At 45.2% G+C, this 19,719-nt stretch overlaps 1 protein-coding gene across 1 annotated transcript in view; it reads right to left on the bottom strand.

The window, feature by feature from the left end:
• Positions 1–19,719, bottom strand: part of foxp2 (forkhead box P2) — a 102,857-nt gene that overhangs the window by 28,392 nt on the left and 54,746 nt on the right. The window contains 6 exon segments of the mRNA XM_080518675.1: positions 627–878; positions 880–934; positions 2,118–2,298; positions 4,503–4,592; positions 6,370–6,507; positions 15,849–15,938. Coding sequence (XP_080374801.1) covers positions 627–878; positions 880–934; positions 2,118–2,298; positions 4,503–4,592; positions 6,370–6,507; positions 15,849–15,938 — 806 coding nt within the window.

Below are 19,719 nucleotides of genomic sequence, written 5' to 3'. Positions count from 1 at the left end.
CACACTAAGTCCTTATTATAATATCGCCCAAGAAAAGCCTTTGAATAATGCATGGGCCAGATAGGCAGATATGTGAACAGTCAGTGTTTCGGTGCTGGGTGCATTTATAAAAGACGCCATCACAAGGATAAACATCCTGGAAACGCCATTCAAGGCATCACGTATTCTGTTTACATGACAAGTAAGTGAGGAAGGTAATTTTCAAAAGAGAGAGAGAGGGAGAGGAAAAAAGAGAGAAAGCACTAAATACTTAATGTACAAGGGGGTTACCTTGTCTTGCCTGCCAGAGAGGCTTGTTGTAAGAGTGCCTGCCTGCTTGGCTTCCTCTCCCCGCTTTTGATATGTGCGCGCAAGTTAAGTGTGTTCAATGGCACGCATTGTCCCCCGGGAGAGCGAGGCTCTTATTTTTGTTTTAAATAATACCAAGACACTAATAAACTATTGAATACATAAACAAAACAGCCTGTTGTCTTTGAAGTAACTGTGCTGCAGATTGTTGTTCTGATGTGTTCCATCACTGATCCGTGGAACAACAACAGGCGTGTCTCGGCTGCCGCCAACTTTTCATCTTGTTGTTTCAGCTTGTTGCTGCATCGACAGTGTGGAAGCGACGACTTTTATTCTACCTTTCTCGCTCCCTTTCCCTTTCCCTCTCTCGTCTGTGGTTGAGGGCTGGGGACTGTCCGTTGGCGATTGAGTGGTGGGAGATGGGCGGCGATGCTTTGGCGGGATTGGAGGAGGAGGTAGTTGAAGAAGAGTTGTTGGTAGAGAGGTCTAAGCCGCCGCCACCACCGCCGCTGCCACCGGTTCCAGGGCCGCTGCCACCGCCGCTGCTGTTATGTTTGATGCCGTTGTCTTCCATGGCGTGGCCGCCACCCGCCGCCTCCGGTCACGTCCTTCCATAGCTGTTGGAGCTCAGCTGGGCTCAGGCCAGCTAAGATATGAAGACAGAGACGGCAAAACGTGAACTCTAAACATGAAAAAAAAAAAAAAACAGTCCTCTCTGTCAACTTATACATTAAATGCTGATGACAGCTTTTCCCCCCACCTGGGTTAAGTTCAGTTGCCTTAACGTGGGAAGTTTTCATGATTGTTTTGCGCTTGTGTGGTTCTTATTTAGGTACTGCGGGTTTCTTTCACAGTCCCACAACATGCAGTTGAAGCTAATCATTGACTCCTACTTGCTGATATGAGTGGCTATGAAGATGTGTGATGATCTTTCTCTCTGTGTTTGCCCTGTGATGTGGACTTCACCCATTGTCAGCAATGACAGTAATGACAGTGGTTTGCAGATAAACAACTTTTGTCCACCGCTTCTTTCCAGCTTGGCAACTAATTAGGGAAAATTCGGTCTTTGATTTGTCTCGAACAGTTCCCTGCCTTGTTGTTTTTCTTCTCCGCCATTTTACTCGTAAACAAAAAAAAAACAAAAACACACAGGTGTTTACTTGGCTGACGGGGAGAAAATGGAGCCTGTTCTCTCCTCTCCCTTCTGTCTCTTTTATTTTCTTCTTCTCTTTCGCCTCTCCCTGGTTCTCAGAAAAGGCAGTAAACAAAAAACAACAACAACAACAACTGCTGCTGCTGAAAGAAGGAGGGGTGCGGCAGAGCGGGGGGAATAGAAGCAGAGATGGAAAAACAACAAACACAAACAGGCTGAGGAGAGCTAAGAGAGAAACAGAGGTAGACAAAGAACGCCATAATCAGACAAGAACAGAGAGAAAGAGAATGGAAGAACAGAAGACTAAACAAAACAATCATGGGGAGAGTTAGGGACAAAGTGGAAGGTAGGAGAGCATACCAATGAGGAAGAAGATAGACAGACATACTTAGAGATAACGCAAAAGGGACACAGGTGCATACAAATTAGAAAAACAAAGACGGGCAGGACAGAAAGACGGAAAAGAAGCAGGACAGGCAGGAGTGAAGACCCTGGAGGAAAATCTGGCGGCAGGAAGTCGGCGAACGACAGCGAGGCAGTGGCTGACACTTCCAGCCGCACACAAAACACAGGAAGTGTGTGACTACTACCGCTGCAAGTCACGTGATTGAGATCAACAACATCCCTGCTCCCTCTTCTTCCCGCCACATCCTCCTCCTCCTCCTGCTCCTCTTACCTTGTGGGGGCAGGGTCTGTCCGGGTAGGGCGGCCTGGCCTGGAGCGGGCCCGGGCAGCGACAGCAGGCCCTGCCGCTGCATGTTGAGCAGGTGCTGCTGCTGCTGGAGCTGCTGCATCTGCAGGAGCTGCTGCTGGAAGACGAGCTGCTGGGCGGCCAACTGCTGCTGCTGCTGCTGTTGCTATAGAGAGGAGGAGGAGGAGGAGGAGGAGGAGGAGGAGAGGAGCAAGAGAGGAGCAGGAGAGGAGGGGAGGAAGAGAAAATTAGAGATGAATTAACAACTGAGCGAGTGAGAGAGTTGAGTGAAGACCGTATGGTGTGTGTGTGCATGTATGCACTGTGTGTGTGTGTGTGGCAAGCCTGTACTCACTTTGCCTCTGCCATGACCTTAGCTACACCTCTCTGCTTCCCCCTCTGTCTCTCTGTACGCTCTCCCTCTCTGTCTGTGATCGTTTGGGGCTGCACCACAGAGCACTTGCCTTCCCGTCTTTATGCATGTGTCCGTGTCCGTCATCACACACACACGCACACACCGTCTCAAATCTTGGCTGATATACCAGTTCTCACGCCTGTTAGGAGGCATGTGGCTTGTGATTGTGCATGATACTAAGCCGCTGGTATAATCTCCCACCCCACCATAGCACGCTCACCCTCGTAACCCCCCAGCCCCCCTTCTGCCACCTCTAGTAGTTAATTGTCTTGTTCACTGATGGTCCGTTTTCTGCTTATGTGACCAGAGGGAACGGGCAGAATGAAAGATTTAAAGCTGCGTGTGCATGCGAATGCATAGACGTAAACACACACACAGACACACATACACTGCGCCCCCGCTTCCATCCCCTCCCTCTCAGCACTCCTTGCTGTCTCACAGAGTTGTTTATCACTGGGCCAGACAGGCAATTGCATAAGCCCTGTGCAAAACAACAACAAAAACAACAACAAAATGAAAAACATCAAACTCAGTCACTGCAGCGGAGGGGAAAAGTTGGAGTGAAAGCTGATTTTTGAGAGACAAAAGCTCTGGCTCAGAGCTGCATGAGCTATATTAAATTACAATAAGTCAGGTAATAATTGGCTGTAAGTGCACTATTAGATTTGGTAATGGATATTCTATTTTCATAGTCTGTCAAGCAAAAGGCAAGACGATGCAAATTTGTTGTGCTTCAAGAGTGATATTCATGTTTTTCAATTTTGCGCTGCTCTCCGCACACGTGTGCACACAGATGTTTCTGTATGTTTGCATTGTACCTGGACAATGTGGCAGTGGAGGGAGGGGGGTAAAACTCGTGATGCGCTCACTGGAAAACAGGGCTGCATAATGGAGTGGTGGGAGGGAGGGGGGGGTTGGTTTGTCCCCCACAACCTCCACCTGGCCTCGAGAGAAATAAGGGAGCAATTTCTATTCCATATTTGATGGCGAGGCTCCTGAAAAACTCTATTCACAAATCCAAACAGAAACAAAGCCGCCGGGAGGTCAGTTGCGACTTCCTGTCGGAGCAGCATAATGGGCTGCTTGAAGAGACAGTGAGAGGCTTCCATACATAAAGAGAGTAGTCAGGATGTGGCCCCGGACCGGCTCGCCACGTTCCACGCCAACGCCGATACGCAAATGTGGGTAAGGCTGCCGCGTTCGTCTCCTCGCCTCCGATAGCCAAAGAGAAACGAGACATGGCCGTGTCTGTCGGGCGGCTGCCTGTCACTGTGATTTATAGCCGTCGTACGTCGCAACTTTAGCAGTGGCGTATGTGTTTGTGTGTGTTTTGACGCCCACGGAAACAGTTCATTAACGGGTTGGATGCCGGACCCTTTCGTCTCGGGTCTCCTTTCTATAAATCAAATTCTGTCTGAGAACGTGTGCATATGTGCTGCGTGTAGATGTGACCTCAAACCAATTCATTAATGGAGCAAGTCCCAGTGTGTTACTTGCATGAAGGTAGGGAGGGGTACGGCTTGCAGATGAGGAAAGAGTATTGTAGTCAAAGAAAGCACAGATATTTGTGTGCAAATGAGAGGAACAAAAGTGAAATGTCAAAGAAAAATGAGGCGTTAAATAGAAAAAAAAAAAATACTCAGGAATACTCAACTCGCAGACAGATAACTAGAAAAGTAAGTACAGTTGGACCATTTCCTTGTTTTCCCAACCGAATGCAAGTCGAGCACCTGGCAGGGCAGCTGCCACCATTATCACTGTGTGACTGAACGGTAACAGACAGTGTAAAGTGCTTTGAGAAGGCTTAATAAAAGTCTGATATGTGCTTCAAGCTTTTTGATTATCATCATGCCACAATGTAAAAAATACAAAAAAACCCCCCCAAAAAACCCTGGTGAATCCAACTGTTCTGTTATTTACATCTTGACTCAAGAACGGAGACGTGGATGTCTTACCTCTTTAGCCTGCTTGCCGGGATGCTGCTGCTGGAGAAGCTGCAGATGAAGCTGCTCCTGTTGTTTCTTATAAAACTCCTGCAGGTGTTGCTGAGGTAGAAAATAGAAAGTGTAAATGAGGAGAAACAAGTAAATATACATTTCTCACATTATGAAATTGTCTTGTATCAGATCCTAATTAATCCCCAGGTCTCCTTAAACTGAAAAAAAAACAAACAAAAAAAAACTTTTCTGTGTTTAAGTTACAGGCTTACGTAGACATTTAGAGGCTGCAAAACTTAATTCCAACTGATTTACATTCAGAATACTCAACAAGCATCCCTTGCAAATCACTACAAATCTCCTCTCAATCTTGTCTCACTTCTAGAGCGCCAGCTGGAATTCACATGCTTTGTTAAATAGAAACTGTTGCGCTCTGTCAATAACATTTTCTACTGCTTTTGGCATTTGTGTCCCTGCTGTCTTTCACAGTTCTTTTCACATGGACTTTAATAGTCCCACAGTTCTGTTGGGACACCAATCCATCATGTTAACTATGCGATTGGCCGCCAGAGCGCACAGGCTTCCTTTGGAGTGGTTGAAATAAACAGAATAAACTCTCTGCACATCAAGTTTGCTGCAATGGAGATTGTTTGACACACAAAGGGTGACAGCTGTTTAAACTTAGATTTCACGTTTGCGTCGGGCACTCTGAGGACGGCTGTGTGGCCTGAAATAAAAACACACGAAGCGGGCCGCTGGAATGCACGGCCCAGTTCTGTGCAAATATCAACATGATTTAACTGTCACTAATGTTAAAAATGAATGGGAGCCGGAGGAGTAATTGAGAAATATTGGAAACTCTCACCGTAGTCAATTAATCCACATACATCAACTATAGACCTCAGCTAAATAATGATGCAGGGCTGCCATGGCATTTTGAAATTATACAGATTTTATTCAAAACGATCAAGTTGAATTAGGAACAATGCAGGATAGTACTATCCCAAAAAAGATATCAACTAAAAATGTTGAGTCAACTTTTTCAGCCAGCGCTTTTGCTTCCTGTGAAAACGCTGAGCAAAAGGCACGTAATTACACTGAAGTCACATCTTGAGTTGGGGGGGCTCTTAATGAAGAGGAACGATCAGAATGACTGACATTCTTAATTAAACTATTCTCTTTTCCTTAATCAAACCCATAAATGAGAAATGCATTTCAATTCCGGCGTGCGACTGAGCCAAGCTGAATCCAAATATTACATCATCCATCACCTATCACTCAGCTCCTGGTGTTCAATCCAACTGTGCCCTACTCTCTTGGTCCCTGATGGATGCTTGTCAGGGAATTGAACCAGCGACACGGTGGAGAGTTAATTAGAGGTGACACGACCAAGTACGTCAATTTTCTGATTCCTCTTGGTAAGCGTGTCAAGGACACAGGACGGCGGTGAGTTGGCAAAAGCCAGCCGTTGCTGTGCTGCACAGGAATGACTCAGGATAAGCACGAGTTTTAGGGTGTGTATTTTTCTACCCAAACACCCACACACACACACACGCACACGCACACTCGCACAGGCACACGCACACGCAAGGTATTATTGCAACATGAAAGCTTTTGAGGGTTAAAATAAACATGTAATGAGGTGATAAAGCTTAGGATTTAGATGTGTGTTGTGTACGGATTAGTGTGCAACTTGCATGTCTGGTAAGTGTATGTGTGTGCTTGTGCATCTACCCAAACACCCCCCCCCCCCCAGTTCTTCCATGTGCTTCCACAGCACATCGGCTCGCCGCTGCCGTCGAGGCACGGCTTACCTGTGGATGTGCGTGTGTGTGCATTGCGAGGCGACGTTTGTGTCGAAGTACTCGGGAGCGGGCAGGCTTACCTGCTGCAGCATCACGGCCTGCTGCTGCTGGAGCAGGGCCTGGAGCTGCTGCGGGGAAAGCACCTGCTGCTGGAGGATCTGCTGCATCTGTTGCGGCGTGATCACCTGGGGACTCATCATGGCCACTGACACTGGAACCTGGACACAAGACCGGAGCAAGAAAAAAAAAAAAAAAAAGACGTCAAGAAAAGTACATTGAAACTTTGTTCAAGCTTGGAAATACATTTGCTGTCTCGTTGAGGAGACGATAGTAAGCATGTTAGGTGTGGTGCAGACAGTATTAAAAAAAAAAAAAAATAGAGCATTAGAGATTTATGTCAGCCACGGTGGCATGGATCTACTGGGAGTGTGGTAATTGGTGGTTTGAAAGGTAGGGAGAGCAGGCCTCCCAAGGCCGTGCTGCTTGGCAGCCTGGAGGAGATGCTGAAGGACAGATGGGTGCTGTGCCTTTGTGTTGCTCGCCTTATTTTCTTGCCTTTAGTCCACTGGGAAAAAGTAAGGGATTTAAATAGACATAGACCTTAATTAGCAGGACCCTTGAACTCCCCCACTTTAGCGTGCCTATCAGTGCTGCTATTGTGAAACAGCGTGAAAATGCACAACTGCAAAGTTGATTAAAAGTACACTGATGAAGTGGACACGTGGCAGGCCCAATCAGCGTGATGGGGTGGGCTGGGGCTAAGAGTTTGGGGTTCATTCTGAGCATTTCTTATATATATATATATATATATATATATATATATATATATATATATATATATATATAAAAATAAAAAACACCCTTTTCTCTAGGTAGTGGGGTATTTATTTTGTTACCACATACCTGCTGTAGGGAACATGGCTTTTAAAAGGAGCCAAAAGTACTGTTGTCTTGTGACCTCCACTGACATGTCACTTTGAAAAATGTGTGTCATTTTTGGCAATCATCACTAAACCACAAGCTGTCAAACAGCTGGCGGAATTCTGGCAAGACCAAAGATAGGTATTCTGTATTCCCGCCAAATTCTCTTACGTTTATTTTCAGCCGTTGATTGTGAGTTCAGAGTCTAACAATTGTGGCGTTTCAGATTTTTGTGGCTGCTTAAAATGTATTTGAACAACTTCTGTTAAAGCAATTAAAATCAACATAAGCGGTGGAATGCAGAATTCACTCCGCAACAACACGAAATGTATTGAAGTGGTCTTTCCCGTGACCTTCACAATGTAATACAATCAGATCAGACAATTATTTTGGTGTTTTCTACAAAAAAAAAAAAAAACACATTAACATAGCAGGTACATCTCATTGCTGCAGCTTGTTAACAAATATTATTGACAGAAAACCTTTATGTGCACTAACATCATTAAAACATCAACATGCAGTGACACCTTTGCTGATGCTAATTGCAACAGTGTTGGTACCGAACTGCCATGACAGTCGCAAGCCTATACGGTGTGTCAAGGGGCCAATAAGACATCCCTGTCCTCATCGCCAGCTAATCAAGCTGGCTTGATTACTTTCCATGCATGTCTCTCCTCCCTCAGTCCCTCTCTCTCTCTCTCTGTCAGGCCTTGACACGTCCTTGTTTAGCTCTCCTCTCCTCGACGCCCACCCCCCTCCACCCCAGGTTTTCCCCCCTCTTTGATTAGCCGAGACATTTGCATGGTCACTACACATTTTTCATTTTAGAAGTCATTATGCATTAGTGGCTCCTGATCGCCCGCCTTGACTAATCCTGATGAACTGAAAATCACAGCTGAAGGTCAACTTCCAGCCGGCCCCGCTGCACATTCATATTCATATTCAAACAAATCCTGCCTCCATTGTTCATTAGGGTCTTAGAGAGAAGGGACTCCATCTAAGGTGGAAAGGATGGAGGAGGAGGAGGAGGAGGAGGAGGATGTTGTGGTACATCTCTTTTCTTCTGTGGACTCCTCTATGCAGGAGCACAAGAGAAATTGCATTCAAAATAAGCGAGGTGCTGAACAAAAGCCGTCAAAAGTTGCAAATTAAACAGCCCATGTGTAATTATGCAAATGTTCTGCTTACACCTTCAATGTTATTAACCCTTAAAGGTACATTTGCTAGGTAAGTAATTACCCCTGCAGTCACTCCTGGTTTTGTGTTAGATGCCATTACAATGGGACGAGTGTGGCTGAGAAACAACATGAGAGATGCACTCATTAAGACTATTAATTGGATGCTGGCTCGGAGATGGTCTGGTTCACGAAGGAGGAAGCAGGCTCAGATGTGAGGGGTTTAACATAAACGTATGCGCATGCATATGTAAAATAGCGTGAAATATAAATTCTGTGTTGCACTTCAAACACTTTCTTCATTGTGAAAGTGGCAAAGCACAAGACAAGGCAGATACTTGTAAAATGAATAATGCAGCATTTCAGTGTCGAACGAATGAAACAGAACAAGACTTAACGAAAGAACAGATAAATAAAAACAGCAAACAAACCAGATTGGAGGAAGAAACACAAAGTTCTTTTTGCACTTTTATTAGCTTTTTGTGGCGTAATGGGTGTTAATCATCTTCATTTCACCACTGCTTCATATACACAAAAAAAGGGGGAAGGAAAAGGAGAGAAAAGGCAGGAGAAAGAAATAGAGGGGAGAAAAGGCACTGGCCCACATCCATTGTGAAGTGCAGCACAATGCTAATTCCAGCATTTAACTGCATGCTTTTCTGCTTGACGTATCAGAGGCTCCAAGATGAAAGCAGATAAGTAATTGCTCTCCTGGTTCTTATTCTTCACTGACAACCCATAAATTTAATTTTACACACACGTTCATTTACATTTTCGAGTATATGACATGATAATTGCAGGAATATAACACCTCCATTCTGCAGGATACTGCAGGAGGGCTTGATTGACGTGAGCGGTGAATTGAAAGGAACAGGAGGCTGAATTGCCTCTCCTTGAAATGATTTTGCCACGAAGGGATAAAATTAATGAGCATTTAGTAGACGCTGGCAGTGGCGTAAACATCCACGTACTGTGAATAGACCCTCTTTCGTAGAAGAGGAGCCGTGATACGCAATTGGTCTGTGCCTCTGTTCCTCTATAATCCAAAAGGATATATTTCTAGTAGTGGTGCATAAAAAAAAAAACCCGCATTCACGAGATTTATTTAAATGGTCTGAAATTAGCTGGAGCTGATTTAGCCACTGGGGACCCTAATAACAGAAGGTTACAATGGCAGAAATGTGGAAGAGGAAAAACTGAGCCCCTTTCAAATTACTTAAAAAAACAAAAAGAGAGACATCTGAATGTCATCCCTACTTAATGGACATTTGGAGGAAACATGCTTGTTTCTTGACTGTGCTTGCAATTTGAGCCCATATTTGTTTATGCTCCTCATCCTAAAAAGAACAATGGGCCATATTGACGTGAACTTTGAAGACATGTGGTTTGCCCTAAAAGTTGGAGAGCAAAACAAAGGACCTTTAAATTGGCTCATGATATAAAAACACTGGCCTGGGCCCTCAACAGAACAAGCAGATCATTACAACCACTCTTGTCACACCAACAGGCTGTGTCCAACCTCTCCAATGCTTTGCGAAAGGTCAAGCTCTGTTACTGTGAGCTCAGGTAGCGCTTTCAGGCAAAGATGGCACCTGAGTCCCTCATTAGGTTTGATTCAACTGGACATTGTGGGAGTAAATGTAAAAAGCACAGCTCCAATATCTGCTGTTCACTTAGCTGGCTAACAGAGCTGTCCAATAGATCTAAACGCTCCCATGTGACACACTTCATTTTATTTTTAAGTAATACTCTATAGGGGGAACTCAGATTGGTGGCATAAGGATTTAAAATAACAATTAGACCAGTCGACTCAATTGCATTCCAAATCAAGCACTAATATTCAGGGGGGACCATGTGATTAGATGGCAGCCATAAACATCATGTGAGCAGTGGAAAAACGGGCGGTTATCAACCGTAGAGGTTGCTGGAACACTGGGAAAGGGCCTGAGTTGCACTCCAGAACACTGCCATGATAAATACAATGAGAAATCCAAGGTGCTGGTTGGTAATTACTGAGAGAGCCACTACTAATTAGGCCAGCGGCTTCATTTTGTATGGAAAGAAAAGAAATCAAGAAAAAAGATGGGAGGAAACTCCCTCATTGTGGACCTCCCCCCATTGCTATTTCATCTCAATCTCCTCAACATCCCACAGGGGGAAAAGGGACAAACCTCAGACCTCCATTGTAGCCTGTGGACTCCTGACCTCTCGACTCCCTCTCAGTTGACACTGCTCATTTACTCGCCAATTACTGCCAAACGTGGCCTCCACCATTATTGATAGCAGGGACTCTCCACCAAAGGACCACCAAGGCAAGAGGTCGAGCTCATCTGGTACACCGAAGTTCAAGTGTGTGGTCTGCAAAGGCTGTGTGTGTGTGTGTGTGTATCTGTTTACGACGTCAAATCACACATGCATACCATCTGAGCCTCATTCAGACGCGTATAGTGTGTTCAGCTTAGGGAGATCAATACTCTAGATTGTCAAGACTGAAGCTAAGTAGATTACTGAATGTTTTCCTAAATCAATTTCCATAGCAGTTTGGCAGCAGTGCAAGGGAAGTGCAATTTATCATAACATAAAGACCCATCATGTAAAAGCCTCTAATAAAAAGCCCGAGGAGATTGGGACGAGCTTAGCACAATTTCCATATTGATTTATCTCTACATGTAGAAAGTCACTGATTAAGCCTCTTGAATTTAGTGTACGCCAGCGTCGCTGCACAACACGCCTGGTGCACATTGTTTGTGTCATTATCAGCACAAATTGTCACACCTTTATCATTACGCCGGCACAATTCACTCCTGACTGGTGCATCCCTGCAGGTGCACATAGTTCAAGAGTGAATGCGAGCGACAGAAAGAGTGAAGGGGGGGTTAAAGAAAAAAGAAAAGAAAGAAAGTGCAGAGAGAGGAGAGAGCTGCGACAGGGAGACAGAAAGTGCGTGAGAGAGTACAAGCGAGAGCAGGTGAAGAGGACGATGGAGGGGAGGGGGGGGGGGTTCTTTCCTCTGATGTTGCAGGTAATATGGCCTCCACTGGATCAGCCTCTTCATCAGTGACACACAGTAAATTACAAGTGCTTCAAGCAGCTCAGTGAATTATAGTTCATCACTTGGAAAGGCTTTCCCCCTCACCACCGGGGCCCAGGCGTATCAGATCTGCCGGTTAGGATCCAATTAACACCCTGGCCAGAATCATCTGATTGCATGTGTAAGGGCTGGTATAACTCGTTTATTGCACCCATGTATCTTCTGTCACAAGGTAAATTTGTTGCTGCTACATCAAAGGTCTGAGCTACTTTTTTTTCTCTCTCTCCCTATCCCTCCCTCTCACTTTCTCTTGATCCCCCAAACTCAGCTACCTCGCCTTGGGGTAGCATTTCAACTTCTTTTGCATCACAATGATGAACCTGCTCTGTCCTCGCAATTTAGCAATCTTGTCCTGTAGGTGTTGTAAATGCAGGCAGAAAAGAAGAGGTGGGGAGGGAGATGGGTTGTGGGGGGAAAAAAAAAAATCTTGTTTTCTGGTTACAAAAGCAGTAACCAAGGGTGTTTGACTTAAAATGTGCTGACGTTTTTTTCTTCTTCTCCTCTTTCTCTCTCAGAGTCAACAGAAGTTTTCCTCATGAATAACATAATATCCCACCCCCCCCCTCTCTCTGTGATAATTCTTCTCTATTTTCAGATCCAACCAGAGGGGATGCAGCGGAAAGATATATTCATAAATGTAAATGTGAACTAGCATCCTTTAGCCACGCACGCCAGAGTCAGCTAACCTATGCTCAAGCCTAGCGTCACAGCCCTTTTTCCCTGAATCTGCGCGCGCGTGCGTGCGTGTGTGTGTGTGTGTGTGTGTGTGTGTGTGTGTTCCGCATGAAAGCCAATAAGCAGATGAGTGCTGCTATTGAGATGATATTGGCTCAGTGGCGAGACGTGAGGAGCTGACCTTTAAAAGTGTGACACTTCCTCGGATGGCCCGTTGGCCACAGCTACCCTGACTGGTCTGGTCGTGAAAGCTGCAAATTTAAAGAAAAAACTGAAAAAAAATGGGAAAAAAACTACCCCCCCCCCCATCATCTCACACAATCCTCGAACTGACCAGAAAAAAAAAAAGAGAGAAAAGCTGGACTCTTTTCATTCCTATTTGGAGTTCGAGCATTGCCCAGATGGGACTGAGGTTATTAGTCTTGTAAAAAGGTATTCACAGCTTGATAGTGTGAAAGGGAGGGAGCGGAGCAGCAGTTGCTACACTTGCTCGGGGCAAGCTTTCAGGTTTTGCATGATTTAGAATTGGACGTTGGGAACAGGGAGGCGGGTCAGAAGGTGCTTTCACACCGTCAAGCTCCCGTCTAACAGGCTCACAGAGCGGGGTTGTGGGAGGTCACTCGAGCTGTTTCACATGTGGCCTCTGACCTACGGAGGTGGTAGCTGTGTCACAATGGCGTAACGTGTTATATGGCGAGATAGCGGCTTGTGCTTGGGCCATTTCCAGACCAAGCACATGTTTCAGTTTGTGTAAGAGATTATTTTATTTTTTAAAGCCATTCTCACAAACATTCACAAAATCATTCATTCACCCTCAACGGCGATCACGGGGAAGCAACTAACTACCAACCCGTGCACAAAGTCATTTCCAGCAATGTGAAACTTTACGCAACTGTCACTGAGCTTGTGTTTGTGTGTGAGTGCGGGCTGCGTGTGGACGCGTTGCGTACGTGCGGGCGCGCGCGAAACAACTGTCAGATTCATAGGCCTCTGTAATCCTCTCCGCCTCTCCTTGTCCGCGTTTCTTTATTTGTATTCCAAATGTCAGTGTATAAATGCCTTTCGGAGGGGGGGATATTGCCATAGAGAGGAGGAGAGCGAGGCGAGAGAGGAGCAGAGGAGAATGGAGCGGAGACGAGAGGGTGTTGTGTGCCTTGGGAGAGCCGTGTAAGCAGCATGGCGGAGGCAAGGGGATTTACAGGAAGAAATAGGTGTTTATTGAGTGCTCCCGTGGGCTTACTGTGTAATAATAGACCTGTCACATTACGCAAATGTGGAGAAGCAGCTTGTGTGTGCGCGCGTGTGTTTGTATGTGTGTTTGGTGGGGGGGTGAACTGTTTTCTTCTTGCGTGCATGTGAATGCCAGAGCTGCTTCCCTCCGCATCATCAACTCCTGAGAAGCTGCAATGAGCAAGTGGATAGAATTAGTCAGGCGAGAGCCTTTAGCCGCTAATACGAGTAATTAAAACTGCAATCTGAGGCACTTAGATGCTTGTGTACTAAATAATTTACATGCCATGATCTATGGATCATTTCTCGCTCTTAAATACCAAAGATGGAGAACAGAAGGGGGAAAAAAGAGACTGGCAGAGGATTTATCAGTATCTCCGCCATAAGCAGGATGTCATGGTAATATTAATCCTTTCTCCACTTTCTGCTGCACTAATCATACAAGGGGATCAATCCGCCTGATTCCTCTGGTGGAAAACATGTAGCTTGATTGCAACCGACTCTTATCTAGTTACAAAGCTAATAAAATATTGCACTGTAGCACCCATTGTGGCCTCATAATCCAGGTAAATAATGCAGCTTTATTGGGTAAACTCCCTCAAGACAGGGACTAAAAAAACCAAAACATAATCGGCTCCTGATGAGTGCAAGGAAGTAAAACAATAATAAACAGCTCCCCCCAAAAAGGAGGTATTTTAATCAAGTTTCCATCGCATTAGACTGATATTTGCACAAAGGAGTATTACAGTTAAAATGTCACTTGAAATGAGAGGATTCAAGGGCACACCGGCAGCACATTCCCACTGTAAAAATGAAGGAGAACGCATGGGGAGTTGTTTTTGTGTCGCTGTGAGAACGAGCAGCAGAAGCAGCAGCAGCAGCGGTGCCTCTCCGGTGACACTCTGCATGGAGACTTTTTGGAACAAAGAGGTGAGGATGTTAATAAAAGCTGGATCAACAAATGGATTAGTTTGGGAGCAGAGGACAGGCCGATCGGCAGGCCCTCTGATTCATATTGATTCATATCGCCAACAAGCCAAGAATGGAGTAAGCAAATGTAAATATTCAATATTTACTATCTGCTGGTGTTATTAGAAGCAGGGGCTTGGACAGGGGGCCGGCGGTTATCACGCACCCTCACAGCTCTCTTTCAATATTATTCTTCATGCAACGTATTGTACTTGGTGACTGTGCAGGCATTTGTAGATCGGGATTCCATTTGTTTGAGCCGCTTCGCTCTGGCATCCTCAAACAGAAGAACCGCAATGGACCCCGACAAAAAGCCCCACACGGTGGGTGTTTAATGATTCTCTTTCTCCTCATCCTTAGCTGCACACCAAAAGTAGAAACCCCATATTAATAAAGAGTTTTCTAGAATTGACTGATAATTTTCATGCTTTTGATGAGTCCGGGCGAAATTATTTGAGGAAAAGCATGACCAAGGCTTTGCCAACCTTATCTCTTCGCCAGTACGTAATTAGGTACACAGGGGTGTGACTCCAATTGAAGGTGTCGCCATTGTTAGACTCTGTGAAAATATCAACGGGTGAGGTTAACGCCAATTTCCCTGTCATTAATGAAATGCACAGAGCTCCTAATGAGGTAAACCATTTGCTCCTTGATAGTACTTATTAGCCGAGTGGAGGGCACAAACTCCCACACTTCAATTTGCAACGACTAAGAACAAATTAAAAGAAAAAAAAAATAGTTATAGTAAAAAAAAAAAGAAAAGAAAAACAAGGAGCAGATGTCAAGCAGCCTTACATAATCTATAGCAGGAAAAACTGACTTGTCTTGATGACTTGAGGATTGAAAAAACTCGATAAGTGCGAGAAAAGATGAGGAAGGAAGAGGAATGCAGGCAACGTCTTAATGTGTGTACGTGCGAGTGCAGCATGTGTACAAGTGTGACCTTTTTCAAATCACTGACAACAGAAATAGACAGCTCTACGAATCAATAAGGTAAATTAGTGTTGAGGGGTGGAACTGACAGGCAGTTCGAATTAGCTGTCTGCGTAACCCACTAGTCAGGCTGACGTATCTTTCAAATAATAACTAACCTCTGGATTTTTCCTGCGTCGACAACACTATGGATCCGTTGTAGAAAAGCATGCAGGTCAAAGATGTCAGCCAATTTGTCATCCACTCATTAAACGCTGTGGAAATGCTTGCAACGTTATTGTCCAATTTGACGGACAATGAGCGCCGCATTTCACAAGGGGTGAAAAACTGGCGTGGGGAATCGGGTGAATGGTCCAACTTTGAGATCTGCTCCTTCCGTGCTTTTCCTGTGGCGATGCAACGCTGAGCTTCCTGGGGAGCTGCTTGTCCAGGTTTAAGATTCCAATGACAGGTCCAAGGATTGCGTTGGCAAATCAAACACACTTTGCGGAACAGAGGAAATCTTCTTTTCGGGGGAGCATGTATTATGGATGGACTTAAGAGATTAGATGGGGAGCTGCTTTACCTGCAGTGGACGCTGCTTGTCCTGGCTCTTTGGAGATTTCAGGCCACTGCCTGGCTGCTGCAAGAGTAATTGCCTCGCTGCTTGTAGGGCCTGCGAAGCAAAGAACACAAAGACAAAAGATGGTGTGAAAAAAAAAAGAAGAAAGGGAGAGAACGATAAGGAGGAAGGAAGAAATAGTAGAAATAAACTATTAGACTTCCTGAAGCCGATGACGATGATCATTCAAATTTTCACATACAAAACTGTCGTCTCTGAACGTTTAAAACCCTGTCGAATATCACCTTCTTCATTTTGACATGGATAATATTATGCTGGAGATATATTTTACGAACAATTCACAGAGCTGTGATGAAGGATAAATACAGTTTGTCTGGAGCAGCCCTGAAGAAGAGTGTGGAGGGGGGTGGTGGGCAGAAAAAAAAAAAAAAAAAAAAAAAAGGCAGAGTAGAATTGACCTGTCTAGTGTGTGCTCGACTGAAATACCCACTTCTCCCTGCAAATTACCGCCACATTTGCATATTCATAATATCAATTTGAAGTAGAGGCAGCACCATGTGAAGTGTCCCTGGGAGCTGTAATTAAAGTTGACAAAATCAACATCAGATTACATTTAGAGTGAATTAACTAGCAGCCCAGGTTTTACACTATGCATTAAGGGTGCTTATGCACAGAAGACGGGTGATGGATGGAAAGATGGAGGTCGGTAAAAAAAGGAGAGACCTTTACCTGCCTCGAGAAATTAGTTCACGGATGTTTATGGGGCGACATGAAAAAGCCTTATTTGTAAATTGTAAAAAAAAATAAATAAATCGTCATCAGCACACTTTGCCAGACATGGACACGATAACAATCAGAGGGGCTGGGATGTGGCGTAATTTATTTCTCTAGGGTTTGATGGGATTACAGATCCCCTTCTGCGTGCGTGTGTGCGCTGAATGTGTGTGACGAGCGAGCTCCAGCTTCACAGGTACGATGGCAGCTGGGCCAGCAGCTTCACTCCGATTCTTCAAGAGCAGACGGATGAAAGACGTCTGGCAGAAAAGAACATTGTGCACAGCTGCTACTATTGCTGCTGCTGCTGCTCCACACAACCATATACCTTGTATTGTATCGGGCCCACGAGTATCAAGTGGAAGTGGAGGAGGAAGGAAAAAAAAACAAAAAACTATGCATGCACACTCACAACACAACAACTTCACAGGAGTTTCGTTTTGGATGAAAAAAAGAGGACTTGTAGGAGGAGAAGCCAAAAAAAAAAAAAAAGAAAAGAAAGAAAAATAAATAAAACTCAGATGGAGAGTGACACTTCCTGAAGAATCGGGGGCTCTCATTTTATTTTCTGGTGCTTGCCAGTATCCATGACAACAGCTGCCTTGACAGGGCGTGCATATGGTGGTGTAGCTCTGCCAGCTGGTGGGAACAATGTTTGAACTAGTACATTGAGATCCTGAGCAAACAAGAGGAGAAGACAGGAGAGAGAGAGAGAGAGAGAGAGAGAGAGAGAGAGAGAGAGAGAGAGAGAGAGAGAGAGAGAGGGAGAGAGAGAGAAAAGTTGCCATGTCTTAACCCCTCGGGGAACACAGCCACCCCCTGATCAATTATGAAAAGACAGAACTGGAGGAGAGGTGGGCGGGTGCTGGGAGAGGTAGGAGTGGGGGTCTGTCTGGCTGCTCAGGAGGAGCCAGCCTTTCTGAATCAAAGTAAACAAACACATTACACTGGCACTGAGTCCTAACTGCATTGATCTGTCTCCTTGGTAAGAGGAGCCAAGTCGCCACCGGTTTATATGTGAGTGTGCGTGTGCGCGGGTGTAAGTGTGTGTGTGTGTGTGTGTGCGCGCTGCGACATCTGTAAGCCCAGCCGCGGCCTTCCTTCAAAACACACAACACCTGCAGTTGACTGCACAAACTTTGCTTGCTCGTGGACAAAACGGACGGGGTGTCAAAACATTGCTCGACTTCTTTCTGCCGAATGTAAAAGGCAACACAAATTCCTTGAATGCAGCCAATCACTTGGCTAATTAAAACACAGGCCCTAATTAATCTCGCCATGATTGGTGAATCAAAGTAATTATAAGGCTTATTGAGTCCTGCACACAGTAGTTAGAGGAAACGTCGCTTGATGAGTGCGGCTGAAGGTAGCTGTCAGGGGGAAATGTTTATCCATGTGTGAATCAATAATGACTTGCTGTGTTATACCCAAAGTCAAGAGAGCCACTCGATATATTACACACGGTCAAGAGTACAAAGAAAGAGATGTTTTTAACTGCACTGCCAATATCCGGGCCAAGTAAATATCAGGGGAGGCAGAGGCAGGAGAGGTGACGGGGAGGGTGAAGCTGAGACATCAACTACACCCGGCTTATTAGAAAAGAAGTCTGCTCCGACTGCATAAAAAGTACTTTCTCCAAACATAACACAGAGCTTATCAACACCGGGAAAACTTTTCCAGAGTGGTTTGTCATGTCTGAAACTGTCTGTCACCTCATCCATGGAAGTGAGGTTAGCCATTTTCCGGAGAGTCTATGATGGTGTGGAAGGTAAGGGAGGAATAAAAGTCCCCCCGTCCCCTCACTTTCACTGGGCTGTGAGTATTCAGCCATTACAGTAAAAAGCACCAATTTGTGCCACCCACTTCCCTACTCCACAGAGATGGTAAGCTGAAGCCCATCTCGAAGCACAAAAAAAGCTACCAAATGCCAAGGAAAGTCATCAAAAGTTTGCTGAAGAGCCGCTGGAGCGGACAAAAACACAGACGAGTGCAGATGCACCGTCTATTTAACCTGGGTTGCTATGCACGGAAAAATGACATCTCCGGTCTATTAATGCACACATTGTATAAACAGCACAATGTGACACATTCTTCAGAATGAGAAAGCAAGCCGGAGAGAGAGAAGGGGAAAGAGAAAAAGAGCCAGGCCCTGCTATATAAATAACAAGGCACTCAGAGGCATATTTGATGTTGATATCCATCACTGAGGTTGGAAAAGAGGAAAAAATAAGAGGGGGGAAAATAACACAGAGCGACCAAGACTGCGACACGGGGATCCTTATGAAAATAAGATTCAGCCCAAATGGATCTGGTGTAATTGGTTTCAGATAGTGAGGTCAGGAGAAAGGCGATACAGGCAACTATTATGCGAAACGGACTGAGAAACAAGAATGTTTACACAGGCATTCCTCTGCTACATTAATAGGCATGCAGAGATCACTGGAGAGGGAGGAAACGAAAGAGTGAGAAGAGGCTGACAGAGAGGAAGAGAGGGGGAAACTGGTGGGGAAAAAAACACACACACGTATCAGCCATCCATTCACCCCTTCACCTCCCCCTGTCCTCCACTCGCTGAGCTCCATACACAACTATACTTCAATACAGAGTAGGGTAATAAGCAACACGTATCACAATGCACCTTTGTAAGGAGCATGCAAAGATCTTAAACAAGCATGAAACACATTAGAGGGCCCCGTAATGCCGGGCCAAACCATTACAAATCTCAAGATTGCTTATTGAGTCGGGGGGTATTGGTGTTGGTGGACGGGGGAAAGAAATAAGCCATCCACTACCAATGTCACTCCTCCAAATCCACCTGGAGTTTGCATTAGACGCGGCTATGTCATTGAAATTGGATATATTTGAGAGGCTGTGACATTGTGTTTGGACAGTGCAGATCACTTCCTGGCCCAAGTCACGTCGGGGTTGTTTGTTATTAGGGGATATAGCTGATATTGGAATGATGACACGGGTGTGAAATAAGCTGCACCTCCAACAGGTATGTCTCAACACGACGCTTCTGCGTTCCGGAAAGCAGCCGTAAATACGGCTTATCAATTGTTGTTTGACAAGAAACGGAGTTGCATCATAACAGCAGAGA

Source organism: Blennius ocellaris, assembly GCF_963422515.1.
Source record: "Blennius ocellaris genome assembly, chromosome: 22".
Lineage (NCBI taxonomy): Eukaryota > Metazoa > Chordata > Actinopteri > Blenniiformes > Blenniidae > Blennius > Blennius ocellaris.
The sequence above is the reverse complement of the archived record's forward strand: the minus strand, read 5'-3'. Positions and strand labels throughout refer to the sequence as shown.